At 40.4% G+C, this 19,747-nt stretch overlaps 1 protein-coding gene across 8 annotated transcripts in view; it reads right to left on the minus strand.

Moving 5' to 3' along the window:
* Nucleotides 1-13,297, minus strand: part of LDB2 (LIM domain binding 2) — a 355,462-nt gene extending 342,165 nt beyond the window's left edge. For 7 of the 8 annotated variants that reach the window (XM_076001111.1, XM_012737537.2, XM_076001113.1 and 4 more), the window contains exon 1: nt 12,954-13,297. In XM_076001111.1, the coding sequence (XP_075857226.1) occupies nt 12,954-13,085 (132 nt within the window). In that variant the 5' untranslated portion in view covers nt 13,086-13,297. The remainder of the gene's footprint in view (nt 1-12,953) is intronic. The other variant, XM_076001116.1, reaches the window with a different exon arrangement.
* Between the last annotated feature and the right edge of the window lie 6,450 nt (nt 13,298-19,747).

Here is a 19,747-nt window from a genome sequence, read left to right on the forward strand (position 1 = left end):
CTCCAAGACAGATCGCCAGTCCTCCCTGCACAAAGGGACCACAGTGTTCTTGCTCAAAGGCATGTCAAATTGCTTCGCTTTCACTCCCTCGCCAAAAATCCACCTTTATTAGTTCTTTTTGCACAATAGTAGAAACTAATGCTGATTGAATCCGCACTATGCACCATGTATTGTTCTAAGGGCTTCAAGATCTTCTCTCATTAAATTCCCCAAAACAGCTCCAGGAGGTGGGGATTACTGTTGTCCCATTTTCCAGATGAGGAAATCAAGGCACCAAGAAGTCAAATAGTCATGCCGGGGCTCTGTTCCTACTCACCATGCCACAGTCCAATGTGTAGTCTCTAGAGGGTCATGACTAACAGCTCTGGCCTGGCATATCAACACCTCCACGGTTTGGTGCCCACTCGCTCTGCAGGCCTGCACACGAATACATACACACACTCCTACATACACCCCAGACCTTAAGCCCCAGCCGTGCCCAGATCCTCACCTTTCTTCAAATATAACATCATCCTTCAAGGCTCAATTTCCTTGCACGTGCCATTCCTTCTGCCTCAAACGCCCTTCCCACCAAGCACCCTTCTCAAAGTGGCAAATTCCCACTCCCTCAAGATCTTCCTTCTCTGTAAATCCTTACTGTGTCCTCACTAAGCTCTTTTAAGGCAGAGCTACTGTTCTCTTCATCTCTAGACCAGTGACACCACATATGGTAGCTGCTCAGTATCCATTAACCAAATAAGCCATAATAATAATAGTTAACACTTACAGGGCCCAGGCACTGCACTAAGCACTATACAAGAATTCCCTCACTCAGTCTTCATTACAATCCAAAGACATAGATTCTATCATCATTCTTTCACATCATCCTTGAGGGCAACCCAGGCACAGAGGGGGACATTAACTTACCCAAGGTCACACAGACACTAAGTAAAGAAGTAAAATTGTGTAACTCCAGAAGTTAAGCACTTGATGCTAATGCTATGGTAGGGGACATAGTTTCATGGCATGCCACTGCATTGTGATAGACGCACATGTATATAATAAGGCTGATTTGTAAAATACATATTACTCATATAAACACTGATAACTCAGAAACTAGCCACAAAATGCCTGGCTCCATGAAATGTGCCTTTAAAAACAGATCGCCACTGGCCACAAAGAATATCAGTTGTCATGTACGATGTGCACATGAATAAAATAAGATAGTACCTGACTCCAAGGATCTCTTCGATCCAGTAAGGAAAAAAAGACAATTACATGTAACTCGTGACATAGCCACTTTTTGAGATATCCCTTTTCTCCTTGAATCAAACACATGTTCTTCAAACAATGCCATAAATTAACTCACTCTATGCCAACCCACTGGGTCTAGGGCAACATTAACCCTTAACATTAATTCAAGCTCCCTCTTTCCAGGAAGAATTATGCAAACATGTTTTTGCTTATGGGCCTTTTGGTAAAAAGCTGCATGCTGGCTGCCTTTAGATGCAGAAATAATACAAGAGAAAGAAAAGCAGAAATAAAAAAGGATCCGTCCTCAAGTTTGGGGTGAGGTGGGAGTGCGTATCTTTCTTAAAAGGAGACAGAGAGCCCTGGATCCAAGATTTCTGACTAGTACTAAATGCTAATGGCCCTCATAATAGTCACCATAGCTAACTCCTGTATACCGGCATCCCTGTAAGGAGGATAAGGCTATTGTTAAGAATACTGAACTTTCTGAGTTCAAGTCATGGTACAAAGGAGACAAATAAGTTTTAAAATATCTATATGGTCTCAATTTTTAAAGCATAAACAGATTTATGAATAATACAGGCAACTTGAAACTATATTTTAAGAAGATTTAAGGACACAGTGAAATACTCATAATTTTAGTTCAAAGAGCTGGATTTGAAAGGATGCTCAATATGCTTCTATGCTAGTAGAAATCTCTGTATATGCATGCATGCATTAAATTTATAGACAAAATAGCAGCAATTTTTGGCATGCTAGAACTAAAGACAATTTTTATTTATCTCTTTGCACATTGTTGTATTTTATAAATACTCTATCTTGATAATGTACCGTGTTTTTAAAATAAAAAAGTAGACACATGTTTTAAAGCATATGCAACTTTATTCCAAATAAATTAGTAATGAAAATCACAAATTCAAAGACAGTAAAGGTTAGTGATGTGTTTTTCACTATCAGTAGCATGATGCTACTTTAAGACAATTGGAAAATGGAAAAAAAGGGAGAGGCTTAGAACATAAAAGTTTTTGTATGGTTGGGGTACAAATTAATGGTTGGTACGAGTGTTTAGAATTGGCCAATTCCTAGTTATTATGTAGTAACAGGCAAGTCCTATGACTTACACGTGAGATTGCTTATGAATCGGCCGCACTACATAGTCCAAGTAGGCTGCACCAGGTCTGATGTCTGCACTTCCAAAATCAGGAACTCGGGCCAAATGATCTCTCATGTCTGTTCCAGCCCTGAAATTCTAGAATTCAGCTAATTTGGGAGTGGTAGGTAGGCCCCACCAAATCAGAACCTTTCAAAGGCAGGTAATATGCACTGACTGCTTAATTTCCATTTCAAGTAAGAAATTTCAGCCAACTGCTGGGTAATCGTTGTTAAAATTATAAAGCATAAGAAGAGTTGCCTTTTTTGTATACCGCCAAATGGTCAGGCTTGTTTATCGGTTTAGCTTTTGCTTGTCTACACAGATTTTCAGTATCAAGATAAAATCCTCATGAGTCCTAAGAAATGACCTACATTGTGAAGCAAAGTTGAATAAAGCCCTACCCGCTCCAAATAAAAGGAAGGGGGGCTGCAAACAATTTAATGTTTGATCTATGTAGATCTGTCTCTAGAAAGGTTGATAAAAAATTATTCTCAATATGGAACTCTAAATAAAAATCACAGGTGCCCTGGTCAATGAAATGAAGTATAGGAAGGTGTGTGTAGTTTTAAAAAATTCAGCATGAAACATTGCTGAACTGAATGGGCCAATCGACACAGTGTAATGCCCGGGTGCATCTATATGGAAAGCAGAGACAGATGGCATTACTACCCATCACCCTGATCCTCTGGCCAGAACGCCGCATGGTACCGTTTAGCACATCTCCACATCCACCCGCACGTGCATTTTCACTGTGTTAAGGAATAAGCCACAAGGTGTCACAGTGGATCAATGGGAAGGACTGTTACCAGTCCAGACATGCAGGTGGTGCTTCAGGCTTCCAACCGGTGCTGACCCAGCTTTCCCAGAGAAGTCCACACTGGGCTGTATATTGAAAAGTGTCCCTCTTTGGAATAAATGGCCATTTGGGGACAGAGGGTGTTTACTCTCCCCAACCCTCTCCTGAAGCCCCCGTTTAGACCTTCCTCCTGCAAAGGTGCTGGTGAAGGGGACATTTCAGTGTTCTGTCATTGCCAATGTGTTTTCATATGGAGCAAACCCCAATTACACCTTTTCCCCCAACAGAATGGAGTGCACCTGGTCCTGTGTATTAGCCAACTTAACCATAAGTGTGTCTAAGAAACACCCTGGACTTTGCAGGAGACCATGGCCACTCTGCTGAGCCATTACTCTCCCACAGCAAGGTATGTGGTTGCTAGGTCATCACTGCTGTTTCACAGTGCAAAGCCCTGGTGGTATTATCATCCGTGAGAACACCAAACCCACACGTCCTAGAACATGTTATTGTAAGTTTCCCTCACTAAATTAAAATAGGCTAGTGCAGGCCATGTAAAAAGTATTTTTTTACAGATACTTTTTAGGAAATGAGGCAAAGTCTTGCACTACTCATACTACTTAATTTGCTGACAGAAAGGAGAATAAGGGCATCATCATAATTATCAAAGTGCCCATTTATTTAGCACCTACTATATACAGGGTATTTTACATGCATTAGCCCTTTACTTCACAATGTAAAACTCAGGCTAGGAAAACTAAGGCTCAGAAAAGTCAAGAAATTTCCCTAAGATCATACAGCAAGTAGGAATCAGAGCCAGGTTTTGGACTCAAATCAGTCTTAACATAAGTCATACTGAAGTTCAGCCCTTGATATTCAAGGCAGGTCACTGTTTTCAAACCAGGGGTGCAAAGGGAACATTAGTAGAAAAATTATACATATTTCCTAACCAAGAGTTGCTCACATACACAAACACGATCTGACTGAGACAAGTAGTTCTATCTCCACCCCCCCTATACACACACATGCAAGTGCACACACCATGCAGTTAGCAGACAGTTGTTATAGAGCCATAGCATCATATACTGATATAACTTCCTATATTTTCTGTTGTGCAAATGACTTCAAATAAGCTAATGAATGTCCCTGAAAGCACTTTCCTAAAATGCAAAAGTGTTCCAGGAAATGTAAAGTATTATCATGATTCCTATCATAATTCATGACTATGGGCCCCTAGATAGATCCAGAGAGAGAGACAGAAGTAGTAGAAATATCAAATAAGAGAAAACCACTAGGATAAGTATAAATATTTTTAATCAGAAGTCAGGAGATTCCCAACAGATTCATACTACCCAGAGGACAACATTCTCAGGTCCACACTCCCTTGGCAAGAGAGATTCTCCTTTCTCAGGGCTTCTTTTCCCAGCAGGTGGGTGTGTGTTCTGTCGGTGAACACTCCCGGGGCTATTCGACTGGCAGATTCTTCTCCAACTGGAGCTGTAGGCAATTGTTGCTAAGAGTCAGGGTGAATTCCAGCATCAGTCTGGACAGTGCTGGACAACTTAGCTTCCTTTAGTTTGAATACTGGCCACGTGCTGCAGAGCATTGGGGGAATAATGCTAAATAAGACACCAGGTCCCTGACCTCACAGGACTTGCATTCTATCAAGGACAAACAAACGCTCAGGAAATAAACAAGAAGCAAGAAAATATCACCTTGCAATCATTCCTGTGAAGAAAATGAAGCAGGCATGTGATAGAAAGTGATTGAGGTTTCATTTTTACTGAAGTGATTGAGGAAGGCCTCTCTGGGAACAGGACATTTAAGTTAATCAGTAGAGAACCTCCTAAGTGCTCGGATGCTACTTCTTCACTGTCCTTCTTTTCTTTGAGTTATCTAATTGATTACCTGCAAATAAAGCCAATACCGTGCCAAATTCTGATTCAAATGAGGTCCCCTACTACTTAGATGAGTTCTTACATAGGAAGCCATATGCCAGATATTCCACCACTGAGGGCAGAGGCCCTGAGATGTGAGTCAGCTTGGCAAGTTGATGGATCCAAAAGAAGTTCTTTGTGGCACAAGTCTAGACAACATGAAGTAGGAGATGAGAGTGGACAATCAGGAAGGAACAGATCAGCAAAGACTTAAAGCCAGAGGAAGGAGTTTAGAGCTTGTTCTAGGGGTGAGGGGAAGCTGGAGAGTCACACGCTCAGGTACATGCACCAAAGTGTCGCCTTGGCTGTGTGTCAGGTGCATATTACAAGGTGCAATGAGAGAGCAGGTGCATGGAGAGGAGGCCATTCCAATTTCGAAAAGAGAGGATAGGGGCCACCAGAAAAGAGTAGGTCCCTCTTCTTCAGAGAGGGCTGCCAGATCTTTAATTCTAAGCTTTTATTCTGAATTAGAAGACTAAACTTTCAAATTAGGCTGGTCGAAAGTAGACCCAACTGGAGGGCATAGTATAGCCATCAGGGCCTGCAAACAAGAGTCAGCAGCCAGCTGACAATGTTGCCTCACCAGGATGTTCCAGGAAAGAGCACTGCATGGGTAGTTAGAAGACCCAGACACTGGGGGTTCAAATCCCAGGATGTCCACGTATGGACTCAGACAGTCTTCACCCTCTAAGCCTCAGTTTCCTTGTCTGTTAAAGGAGAACCAGAATGCATGCATCTCAGGCTTTTGGGTGGATCCAGTGAGGATATTATTCATCTTATCTCCAACAACTGGCAGGCATTTACTGTAAAGACAATGGCCTCACAGGTAGCTGAGTGGGCTGCAAGGGTAGGAAGGAAACATCACCTCCCACAAAAGGCTTCTGCAGAGAGACAGGATGTGGGAAGACCCACTGCCTTCTCACTGGGATAGTGAGAAGCCAAAACACGTTGGGAGTTCTTTCACCTCTACATCTTTATTTTCTCTAAGATTCCTAATTGAATCCCTGCAAAGAAAGCCAATACTATGCCAAGTTTGAATTCTCATTTAACTGCCTAACGTTTACATTGGTCATTACTGCAGACAGAGGGTGACACCACCCAAAATGGGATAGCTTTTATACTCATCCCACTACTGTTTAAAACAATCAGAACATCATCTTCACAGAGTACAACTAAGAAGAATCAAGCACGGATAGAAGTCTAAATACGTTTTAGGTAAAAATAAACAAATAAAACTTCTAGATGAGTTTGCCTGATATTCTACAATTCCAAGGGGTCTTCAAATAAAGTGAGCCTATTAAGTATTCTTCAGTAAGGAGTGTGATTTGGTTTGTTGCATTTGTTTGTTTGTTTTCAGTAACCAAAGTATATTTTCCATCCCTGGCTCCATCCCTTGGAAATTCACATGGTCCCTTTTGAAATTAAGTGAGGCAGTTGAGACACAACTAGTGGAACCAAGTTAAGCAGATGGAGTCAACTTCCAAGTCACCTCTAAAGTCAACTTGTCCTAAGAAAAATGAATGTATTCACAGTAAAAAAAAAAAAAAAATTCTACAGGTGAAACTAGAGTCCTGACTGGTATTTCTTATTTCAAGAGACGTACTATGAAAGAATAGTTAGGAGTACAACCTTTGAAGCTAAACTTCCGTCTATTTGACCTTGGACAATTTACAGAAACTCTGTTTCCAGTTTCCTCATCAGTAAAAATGCAGATGTTAGTAGTAGCTACTATATGAGATGATCAAGAGGGTTACATGATCTGATGTACAAAAAGCACTGAGCACTTGCCAATAGATGGGGAAAATACCAGAGATGCTAGTTATTCTTTGAGTATCTTTCCAAAAAGTGTGTACCTTTCACTGCACATATACACTCAAAATACACTGTGTCTTAATCTATCACGGCTCGTCATGTAAGAGTTGGTTTGTACCATCTCCCTTCATTACCAAATTGTAAGCTTCTAGAGGGCAGAAAATGTCTTAATCATCTCAGTATTTCCAGACTCTGATATTGTCATTGCCTTAAGCATGAAAATCCTTGAAAGAATGACCAGGTTTTAAGTAGTAATAGTTGCCTATGTCCAAAGGCATGCTATCAGAATTTAAATTAAAAATAAAAAAAAAAAAAGAAAAGAAAACAACCTAGGCTCAAACTGATTTAAAAAAAAAAAAAACCGAAAAAAGAAAAAATATATTTTGGTCACAAAATGACAGAGATGTTTGTAGAATCTACATCATCATTTTTTAAATGCTGCACTCTCTTACACATCAAAGAGAGATTGTTTTTCCACATCAATTATATTTTGAGGCCCACCAACCAAATCCAGATAAGTAACTTTATGAATCTTATTCCTCACAATTTATAAAGTTGGATGTGTGAGACTGTGTTTTGTTTTGTTTGCTTGTTCAGAAAGGGGGTTGCTGTGGGTTTCTCATGAAAAATGAGTTAATGTGGACAATTGTAATAAAAGGAGATTTATGGTCTTGTTCTCCATACAACTTAAATTAATTTCTTTCTGAAACCCAAACAAAAAGCTAAATGCTTAAAAAATGCGCAATGTTTAAATCCTACATCATAATTTACACACCAAAAAGGGAGAAATTTAAATGTGCATTGATTTTAAGCTGATAAGAATCTGTGTTGAATGTGAGTTGAAAGATTTTTTTTTTTCATCTTCTTCTTGGCCTCCTACGAATAGTTAGTTTGCAGCAATTTTTAATTAAAAACAGTTTCCATAGTAAGAAAATGGAAAAAAACAACAAAAAAAGACTTCAAGAAAACAAAATCAGCACAAGCCTCCTGCACTTTGTTTTGTGAGGCTATGCAGAAAGCCTGAAAAATAAGAGAGTTTGGAAGTTCTCATTTTTAAAACTGCACTTTTGGTTTCATTTAACATTTTCAAAATAGCTTTCCTTACCACCACCCATCCCCTCCCCCCACCTCACTAACCCCCTTCAAAAAACTTGCAAAGTTCTTTTTTTAACACTGAAAATCATTCATTTACCTCAGAGTAACAGCAACATTTTTCTTTCTAAATTTCTAGGGGGGCTGGGGGAACTCCAAGTTATCACAAAGCATTTTCCGTTTTTTTCACCTATCCAAAATAACTAATCTCATTTTAACTAGATTCCATCTGAACATCAATGATACTAAGCTCTTCCATGAATAAACATGATGTTACAATGTAGAAACCCTGTGACTAAAGTATATGAAAATGTAGCTGAAAGAAAAGAGGACTGAGGGTCCCCCTCCCCCACTGACTCCCTCCCCAGGGAGTTTTAGATTTGAGCTGAGGTGGGGTGAGACCAGCAGATTTAAATTTCAAGGTCTTCAAGCATTTGTAACACTCATATTAAACCCTGTAAAACTAAAAACTGTAATTCTAAATAAAAATCCTTGTGTGTACAGCTTCCGATCACAATCACAGTTTTCTCTTTTGGAAGGGGATGTGTAATATTGATAAAAGAAAATATATCTCAAAACAGAAGAAATACATAATGGAACTCCCACGTTTTTGGTGTTTATGGTATTTTTTTTTTAATTAGCATGGTGCCAACATGAAAAAATATATATACTTAAAAACAACCTCATTTGAATGGAGACATTTTAGGTCATTTGAATGAGGAAATAAGTCTAGAAAAGTTATCTACTCTAACAAAAATTTTTATAACTTTACTTAATAAACTTTGTTAAATTCTATAATAATCCAACGTTAATTAGTTAAATCCTTTCACTTAAATTGATGTTTATTATCATGTTTCTTGTGTATTTTACCTATGTTTTCATCTCATAACACAGATCTCAGGAAATGAAAAAAGTATATATTTGTTTTAATGAAGCTTTTCACAGAACAAATTCTGAAGTCTTTAGAACATATTTTTATATCCTATCTGACTATATGTATAATGTTAAACTGTGTAACCATGCAGTTGTATTCTTCCAAAATACATTTGGCACAGAAAGACCATTCAAGTGCATGAATTTTGGAAGACTTGGGGTAGATTTATGACAGCATGCAGAAAGAAAAGGTAAACCCTTTCGTACTGCCTGAAAATTACAGTGAACAACAGTGACACAAAGCTCAGAGTTTCTCTTAATTTCATTTTAAAAGGAGGGAGAAACACCCACACATTTCTTTATGAAATTCCATTAAGATTCTAATGTTGCAAATAACTGTTATTTCCAAGAACAGCCAGCAGCATTTAAAGCACACTTTTTGTTGTTGTTGTTTCCTTTTTAATGCATTTATATTCCTTTAAAAAGAGGTGTAGTCTTATAATCTCTTAGACACTTGCTTACCTTTGCCACAAAGATTAGGATTCTAAATGACCTCGTGATAAAATAAATGTGGGGGATGTGGGATGAGCACTTTAAAGGGAGTGGGAAGCGGATATCCCAAGCAGCTTCAGCTCAACAGGAGGTACCAGGCCCCCAAAGCATCCCTCAGGGAAGGTGCTAATTTCAATGCATTGGCTCTCAAATTCTCTCCGTGCTTTTATCTACTGATTCATTGATTGGCTAGTCAACAAATGTTTACTGAGTACCTACTTAGTGCAGGAACTGCTTGCTCAAAGTGCTAGCTTTAAACAAGACTGATTGACAGGAGCTGAGCCTTCAAATTTTCTTCACTATTACACAATTATTTCAGTACCATTTGTGATTTTGAGCTAAATATCATGAGCAAAGAAATAATGTCTGCACTCTTAACTCTTATTTCATAACACTTTCCCTTACTAAAGAAAACCAATCTGAATTTTCCACTGCCAGTAATTTGTAGATGAGAAACCAAGACCCATGCCAACTAGTTAGTAAGAGTTAGAAATAGGATTAACTCCCAATCCAGTGCTCTTTAAACTAAAACTATCCAACTTGTGAAGGACTTTGATTTGATTTCATTGGGAGAAATGCATCAACTCCCATGAGAGAATGCCCTGGGGTCAGCCATGGAAGGAGACAGTAGGTAAACATCATGGTTCTTTACTAATTTCTTCCCATTACAAAAAGAATTTTCTAGGAAATTTCTGCAAACTTGAGGTTTAAATTATAGTAATTTCTTCATCACAAACTGATTTGCTAAAATTTCTTTCTAGCCAAGTCTATGGTCCAAAAGGAATGGAGACTTGAGAGTATTGCCCAAGGGTGTGTGTGTGGCTGTGTGTGTGATATTTGGAGTTAATAAAATAATACTGCATACTATAAGAGTGGGAACCAAAAAAGAGAGAGAGGAGAAAGAGATGAGTCGCTCTGGCCCAAAATGGTTGTATGCATTGGTTAAATTCTAAAAGGAATCACTCAACAATCTATTCGATTTTGTGTGTGAATAAACTGATGACTCTTGCTAGGTTTCACTGCACTTCATTTCAGCCAATTCCTTTCCAAGGCTCAGAACAGCTTTATCATAAATGGCAATCATTGATTAAATACAGAGTGCAACTTTTCATGAAAAGTTACTTTTTACTAAGAACACATCATGATCGAAATTTAATATTTACTGTCAATATTTAAATATCGTAGGAACAATTATTTGATTCTCTCTTTTCTTTATATGAAATGAAAACAAATTTATGGTATTGGGTGGGTTCATGACAGCATTTATTGCTTGGCAAAGAAAAAAGAAGTGTCAGGGCAATTATTTGAATAATTTTAAAAATGATTGAATTAAGGGAGGGAAATGTACAAGGGGTTGGCTCTAGAACACACCAGAAAATAGTTCATAGCACTTTAATGTCACAGGCAGAGAGATTTAAAAAAATCTTTAAGATTTGTCATAGTAAGCTTTCCTCTCTTGGTTTTTAAGCTATGAAGCAGGTTGTTTGTTTTGTTTTGTTTTTCCTATTCTAAGCTAAATCTTTAAAAGTAATGTCCCATGATCCAAAAGTTAGGAGTTCCTGAGTTTAGCTCTCACAAAAAATAACATGCCATTTTCAAAAACCATACTAGTAATGGGGTTCTTTTCAAGTGTCTTGTCTCAAATGTAAAACAAATAAGGGACTGGATTGCACTGCAAGGATTTTTATGAGGGCCAGGGGAATCTTGCAGATAAGTCTCCTAGCTCAGAACTGGCCAAGTGTTAAGGGCCACAAGGGCACACAGATACCAGAGAAAGCTGCAAGAGGATGGGAGAGAAATCTTTCTGCAACTCCTAAAAAACTTTCTGAAATGTAAAGTAGACACAGGTTATTTTTAGATCTTATTGCTTTTCAAAAATTGAGCAATAATGGCCCCTCATCTCTTTTTAAAAATTAATCATACTTTAAAGAGACTTTTTCCCCCCAAAATTTGTATTGCAATTATTGTGTACCTGAACCATAAGACATTTTCTATCCTCCAAATTCTGAAAACAGGCTATGTCAACCAACAGTTTATGCAGGAATTTAAGATTCCAACACACAGTTGCAAAGATCTGAAGGAAATATACAAACTGTAACACACACACACACAAAACAACACACACAAACATCAGTTACTGCCAATAGCTCACCACCCTAAGCAAAACAGAGTTTGCACTTCTATGGAAGCTACTGGCTTCAAGAGAGAGCAACATTACCAACAATTATATTTAATATCTATGGTGTATTGACATATAAAGAAAATAGAAAAGATAAAGACAGCCCAGCTTTAAAAAAAAAAAAAAAAAAACATAAGTCCTTGTCCAGCAGTTAGCCAATCAGAAAGCAGGTCACATCTTGTTAGCTGCATTAAATACATTAAACATCATGAATTCTCTATGGCTCCGTTGACAATTCAAGCAAATGTGTTTTATTTTATAATACAAACTTAATTGAGTCTCTTTCCAGAGTTAGAAGTCAATCTTCAATCTAAAATTCCACCAAAGCTATTCCCTAAAAGCTCTTTGGCATAAATCCTCTGGATATTTCTTCTCTGCAGAGAAGACCAAATTCCTAGCAATTTCTACTTCCTAAAGTGACTTTGGTACACCTATAACAAACTCCTTTTCAGAACACTTCGGCACAAAGCCCCAACTTACAGGCAGATGGACAACCCAGCAGTCAGACCTCAGCTAAGCTAGCATAGAGAAAAACTCAAGTAACATTAAATATTTAAATTGCAGGAGGCGAGCCTGGAGTCTTGCATTTAGAAAGTTCTGAAAGTCCTGTTCTCTCTGCTCCCAGAGTTGCTCCATGCCTGCCTAGGAGGCTGAGTCTCCCTCTCCCAGGCACCAAGTCCCAAATATACAAAAATTAGAGGTGACTTGCCACTGAGCCTGCTCCTGTCCTAAGGTAGAGTGCTTAGCAGGCACTGCCACTCGCGATAGGAGAAAGTGAAGAATCCTCTTGCCCCAAGCAACTGGTTTCTGAATTTAACACAGAAATCCACAAAACGCATGTCCCTCCAGGGCTAGTTCTGAAAAGTAGGCAGGGTTACTCTTCTGCCCCCTTTACCTCGATATTGGTGACTTTGAAAAGCAAATGCAGGTCAGAGCAGAGTTCCTCTGGGATTTGTAAAAAGAAAAAAAAAATGCTGTATGCAAATGATCACAAAATCCCTTGAAATTATATCTCAAGAAATACCACCGGGACCGACTCAGCCTGCAAACATCAGAGTTCTGGGAAAGCAACATTTCTGGAGACCCAGCATGTGAATCAAGCGCTGGGATTGTCTCTTTCAAGATTCCGGCAGAAACTGTCCCCTGCTTCAAGAGTTGCTGTGCCTGGAAATCCACTGTTCAAACTAGTGGATTCATGCTGGCGCTCATTCCCACATACGTGGTAGTAGCTAGTGGGACACTTCCCATAGAATTCAGCCAGAAACCCTAGGAAAAGCCCATGCACAGTTTTAAAAAAACACACAAACACATACCCAGGGTTGAAGTACTTACCTCTGTGCGAGACTGCAGTCTCTTGTTCATCTCATAGATTCGGTACTCTGGCTGTACCATGTAGGGTGTATGTCTCCTATAAAATGGGCCGAAAGGAGAAGAATAGAAAGGGTCATGTGGTGTGCTGGACATCTTGCCTGCTTGTCGAAAATCAAGCTAAACAGACTATCAGTAACGTCCATGCAGAGCACATGGGCTGTGTTCTTCACAGTACAAAGTAGACGCACGCACACACGCTCACACACACACACGGAGCAGGCAGGCAGGCTGAGCACACTGGCTGGGAACTGCTGTCGGAGCCTTCTATAGCAGGAGAGGAGAGGGAGAGCGCGAGGAGGGAGGGAGAGAGGGAGGGAGGGAGGGAGGGAGGGAGGGAGGGAGGGAGGGAGAGAGCGCGAGAGAGAAGGGAGAGGGAGAGAGCAGGAGCTCCAGAGAGGGAGGGAGGGAGGTTGGTAGGGAGGAAAGGAGGGAGAGGAAAGAGAGAGAGAGAGAGAGAGAGAGAGAGAAGCTGGATAGCTTTAGGCACCACTGCTTGTTTTTAAAGAAGCAGTTTGTGGAGAGGTCATTTCCTGTCCACACTGTAGACTAGTTCAGAAATATAATTCTCTGCACAGTCTGACAAGAGGTCTAAGGTTTGGTTTTAATTTTTTTCCTCCAGCCAGGACCCTTCACAACCTGATTGCTAAGCTTGTTAGCATAGAGGTGGTTTAACCGCTGCTGCCTGAGCACTCACCCCTGACAGCCGCACTGTTGTAATGTATCAGAAATGTGATTACTACAAAATAAAGAAACACGGGCACCATGGCCCCCCGAATTTGGGCTGGTGATTCACTCACATGCCAAGATTTATCTTGGCACTGATCTCCCCATATACTTTTGCTTTACTTGCTGTTGTTCCAAGAGCTTATTCTATTCTTTTGCATTCTGCCCTCTCCACACCCCAGCCCTCCCCAATTACCTCTCTTCCCAGCCCCCTCCTTGGAGGTTACCTGAGCATTTTAAGGTAAAAACAATCATTCTGGATGTAGACTGTCTAAAATATACTTATAGGGCAATGGACTTTTCTTCCTAGGAGAGAAAAAAAATCCAAAAACAGACCTCCCAATAAGATAGAAAAAGCAAAGAAGGAGAAAACTCCTACCGAAATGACCATGGAAAATTCAGTTGAGTAGGAAATTGCTGAGGTAATTGAATGAACCATCCCCAATAACAAGTCCAACTCTGATGGAGACAAAGTCTTTATTTTCCAAGATTGGTCACGTGAATAAATCTTTTCCCAACTGTGGTATGTGATAACTGGAAGAAAACGCTACAGCCCATGGGAGGGAAAAGAATCTCTACAGAGAATTAAGGGATCTAAAAGATGATCAAATTCTGCTGGAACCAATGGTAACCAGATACATGACACTTAAACAAAGCCTATCCACAGAAAATTTAAATGTATTGAGTTAACACCTAGCAAGGATGGTGGTATTAAAGAAATAAAGCAAAAGACCACCAAAACAAGCATGATGAATTCAAGACCTGAATGCAAATGCATGCAAATGAGACATTTCCTCTTTTTAATAAGCAGATTAATTAACTTTCTGCCCCAATCATGGCTTGGGTATCACCAAGTCACTAGCCAACAGGGGATAAGGTATTGCTAAATCTGCAATTTACACTCTTAAAAATACTCAGGCACCGAAATGTCCCCCAATTGCTGTCTTGATCAGTCTGTTACTACGATTGCATGCAATGTTTGCAGAGTCCACTCCATACTTCCAGCAGCACAGCCCAACACAGTAAAGTCACTTGCCAGGATGAGATTAGGCTAGGTATTACACTAAGGCTGCTTGGAACTTGTGCTAGGAGACCCCAAGGCAGGCTAGCATGCTTGGTTTCAGGTTTCATTACAAATCCAAAAGCTGGACCAAATTTGCTGCAAGGTTTGTCAAAACACATAACCTTCTAAAGACAGGATTTCAAACAGTTTTGGCATGATTTATGTTTTGGTATGGCGGCCACTGCAAAATCTAGTGGTTTCTTATGTTTAAATTCCCAAACTTAAAACGTTCCAAGAGTTTGGAGGCTGCCTGAGTTTGTGTTAATGTGGCCATTTCAGAGCAAGAATCAAAGTAACACCTAGGCAGGCACATGCAGCTCAGTAGTAATCAAAAATGGAACAGGGCAAACGTCCATTTAGGGAAAGAATCCCTCTCTGAGTAAGGGTAAGTTTTGCTCTCATTAGTTCTTCCAGACCATTCCGAGTAATAATGGGAAATAAGTCTTTTTGTTAATACCAAAAGACTCCAAATTCGGAACTATCTGAAACTTGACAATCCTTGGTCCATGTCCATGGTGTTCATCCAGAGTCTACAAACTGGTCTCCCTTCTCACACATTCACATTCTCTTCTTTTTTTATGGTTTAATTTTGTTTTTACTTGACATTGATAATTGCACATACTTTGGGGTCTGTCCTTATTCTAATCGGAATGTTGATTCTGATTGCAGATAAGTGAAACTGATGTCTCAAGTTTTTATCTTCGCTGTTTCCCTGCTGCCAATGGAAAATGTCCTAGTTCCTTAGGGACACAGGACTAAGACTAGCACTCTTTCTTTCTCACTTTCTGAAACACACACACACACACACACACACACACACACTTATTTATTCATTTATGTGCTATACTTGATCTTCCTGAAGTTAAAAATTTCTTTCACACATGACCACATCTGTACTTTCATATCTCCTTTGCCTGCAAACTCCTGCTCATCCCTCTAACCAACAAAATTGTCTGCTTCCCTGTAAGCCTTTTTACTTATGCATTCATTAGTTTATTTACTTAGCAGGTATTCCATTCACAGTGGGTGAGGCACAGGCTATAACAAGCACCACCAACCCTTACCTGCCCTGTGAACTAAAGCAAAGGACTCAACCTCTTTGCACCTCAGTCATCTCATTTGTACAATGGGTATAAAGATAGTAACTAGACCATAAGATTGTTGCAAAGGATTAGCTAATACATCTGAATGTATTAAAACCCATTGCTCAAACAATGTCATCATTATTAGGTACCTGACATCTGTTCAGGGGCTAGGGGACTTTGGGGAGACCATGGTGACATAGCAGATGGGCCACCTACCATCCCTTTGCAACCTAGTGAAGATAAGGAGGAGATGGTGTTGGAGAATTACTAAGCATCTAGGGACATCAGTTCAAATTATAGCATATGCTTTGATGGAAATAAAAGAAAGAGATAGAAAAATCATTTCCCCCTTTGGGTCATCAGTGTACCTTCTATATTCTTCTATTAGAGAACTTGTGCATAAAAGTAACAATGATTGTCACTTGTTCGGTACTTCCTATGTGCCAGACACTGTGCTGAGTGGTCTACACAATTAATCCTAGTTAATCTCACAGGAAAGCTGTGGGGTTGATTTGATTACTATCTCCATTTTACTGATATGGAAACTGAGGCTTCAAGAGGCTAAGAAAGTTTTTCAAGGCTATGCAACCAATAAGTGACAGAGATGAGATTCACATCCAATTTGCCTGACTGTCTAGGTCTTAGGCATCTTGCTACTCAGAGGCTAGGTTCATCCTCATCTTGAGGACATCTTTGGTTTTTTTCATTTTAAAGCAGATTAAAAGATGAAAATGTCTTTATTTGTACAAATTTATGGGGTACATGTGCAATTTTGATACATGCATAGATTGCATCTTGGTCAAATCAGAGCTTTAGGATATCCATCACCCAAAAATACATTGAACCCATTAACTAATACTCATCATCCACTACCCTCCCCATCTCTGTTTTGCCCCCTGTGGCCAGTGTGGTGCCAACCTCACAGTGGGCACTCAAGTAGACTTGATTAAAGGAAAGAAGAGGCAAGAGAATGAAGTAGCTCCCATCACCTGGGTTTTATTTTTCATCTTGATTAATTTCAGTCCTCCATGTCCCCCTGTCTTGCTTTGACCCTTCCCCTTGAAGCCTTCCCAAGCCACTCTCATGTTTCTTATTGTCCCAAATCGCCCACTACACACCCCCAAAGCCACACCAGTGGGTGTTTAATCCTTTGCACCAGCAGGCTACTGGGTTGGTTTTGTCCCTTGTTTGTCTATCTTCTTTCCTGCTTCCTGAGGGACCAGCTATGACTTGTCTTCTACTGGCTAAGCCTGAAAAGGGAAGGAAATGAAGTGCCCATTTTAAGATTGTAAATCAACTTCTTCAGAAAACCATAAGGAAATCAAAGTGAGCAACATTTACATGCAAACAAGTCTAGCCCCAAACAGAACAGTTCTATTAAGCACAAAGATTAAGCCATGCTCATTTAGGTATTGTTTTGCATGTGGAGTACTGAATAAGTTTCCAAAGTCTTCACATAAATGTTCAAGGTGCTCTAAAAGTTGGCCTGATCTTTACGCTTGGAACCTCATCTAGCCACATTCACCTCAAGTTGAACCTGCACAATGATTATTGTTCCTGTAACGTGAAATACTTGCACACTGTTTAAAATGTGAAGGATTTTACATGCAATCTAGATTTTCAGCTTCTCTTGGAAAATCATAAGCTCTGGCCATTCTTGGCCCCATTCCTGTCTGTACAGGAATGTGTAGCTGGACCTGACACTTAGTGCTTGTAGACCCACCATGGTCTTCATCACTCTGTGGCCTTCACTATGCAATGTTCTCAATTTGCATTTGCCGTCCTGGTCCCCCTAGGTATTTGAATCATTGTCCTTTTCCTTAATCTACCCAACTGCTTCTTTTTCAAATCCTTCAACCAAGCTCTGTTTGCTTCAGAAAGTCAGTTTTCTTACCACTCTTCTGTTCCCTCCTCTTCCCTTCTTTACGTAATTCTGTGCCCTACACTTTTTTCTGCCTCTTATTAGTTGGAAAAGCATTTAACTAAGAGGTATAGGCAAAGTACAGCTGAGATATGGTGAGGGATAAAGAGAAACAAAGACACAGACATGACAAAGACAAAGAAAAGATAGTCTCTGCCTTCAAGTGACTCATAGACATGCAAAAATATGCTTCATTCATTCAACAGTGAATATTGAACACCTACTAAGTATGATGCCAGGTGCTAGGAATATAGCCCAGGAACAAGACCAAAGGAAACACAGAACTGATCCCCAGCTTCAGGGTCTGTACAGTAGAGAGGCAATCTAGGATAATCTTTAAAAGAATAAACTTTGGAGATTCACTGATGTGACTTAAATCTTGACTCCTGAATTCAGTTGTATGACTTTGGGTACTTGACCCCTCTGTTCCTCAGTTTTCTCATCAGCAAAATGGGGCTAACTATAATCTTATGATTCTTATGAGGACTACATATGTAACTGATTAGAACAATGCCTGGCATTTAGTAAGTGCCATAATTATTACTATTTTTATTAGAAGAGGCAATAGGAGTTAACTAATCTCCGAGATAAATGTAAAGCATAGAGGACAGAATCAGACAAAGGGTAGGCATTACCTACTAGGGATGGGACAGGAAAAAAATCTAAGGCATAATGTGGTAGACATCTTCAAGTTTATACATGACATGTTAATTTGCAAAGAACTTTAAAGGCAGGAGGGATTATTTCAAACTAGTTAAATCAAAGAAGGCTTCACAGAGGAATTGGCATTTGTGTTCATCCTCAAAGATCAGTTACAGAGACAAAAATGAAAGTTTGAGAAAAGCCATACAAAGCAGAGGGGACACCCCGGAAAAGAAAACATTTGAAATCAAGCGAAGAAACTCTGTGAAAGTCAAGACAGAAAAAAGACGTTGAGGAGAGGCAAGATGGTGGATGAGAAACAGTTCTAGCCAGAGCATCCCTGCAAGAAGGAAAGATTTTAGATGAAAGTGAAAAACAAAAAAGAAAACACAGGCAGACAAACATAGGTCGGATGAGGGTCAGAAGGAAGGGTGCCTGAACCTACAGAAGATGCCACGGGAAGAGGTTGAGGAGCAGAACTGGAAGGAGAAAGGTATTGGCAGGGTCTAAATTCCAAGAGGCTTGAAGACCAGCAACAAGAGTAGGTGGGCGGTTTAAATTTCCTCTCCCTTGCATCTCGCACAGCTGGTGGGTTCCTGAGCTCCTGGAGAGACCTGCCAACGCCAGCCCAGAGACAGCTACCACCAGTGAGCAGTGAGCCTCTTGCAGACAGGGCACCAGGCTCCCAGCTCTCTTGGAATGCCTCCAACCCCCACAGGCAGGAGCCCATCGGGGGAGCCATATAGCTTCATTCTCCCCTCCCCTCCCCCACCCAAGGCTGCTGAGAGAGAAAATCTAGCCATCACCTAGAGATATCCACAGGGAATGGAACCTTTCCTTTTGGAGCCCTGCAGCAGACTGAGGGGTACTCAGAGTGTGAGCTCCCTACTCGCCAGCCCTCACAGGTGCCGCTTGCCTTGTGACTCCAGCAGAGCAGAGCAAATTCCGAGGTGGAGAGACATTAATCCAGCTTGGGCACCCTGTGAGTGACCAGTATTATTCTCCCTGGCAGGGTCAGCGATTGATCTCCAGGGCCTGGGGAACAGGCCTGCAGGCCAAATCCATACACCCAGGTCTCAATGGCATTGCCCCAGTGCACAGAAGAGATATTTGTGAACTAGTCTACTGAGGTGTGTGTACCTTCAGGGGCAGATCAGAGTGGATTCTAGCTGCAGTGAGCTCAAATAGCAACCCTCCTCCCATGGGAAGGCTGTGCTCCCAGCTCAGGCCTTGATCATGGGCAGGGAAACTCCAGGCTTGTATCACAGTCAGGGGAGATCCACTGGCTTGAGGTCCCTTTGGCAGAGGCCCAGGAAAAACC

Source organism: Microcebus murinus, chromosome 3 (genome assembly GCF_040939455.1).
Source record: "Microcebus murinus isolate Inina chromosome 3, M.murinus_Inina_mat1.0, whole genome shotgun sequence".
Taxonomy (NCBI): Eukaryota; Metazoa; Chordata; class Mammalia; order Primates; family Cheirogaleidae; genus Microcebus; species Microcebus murinus.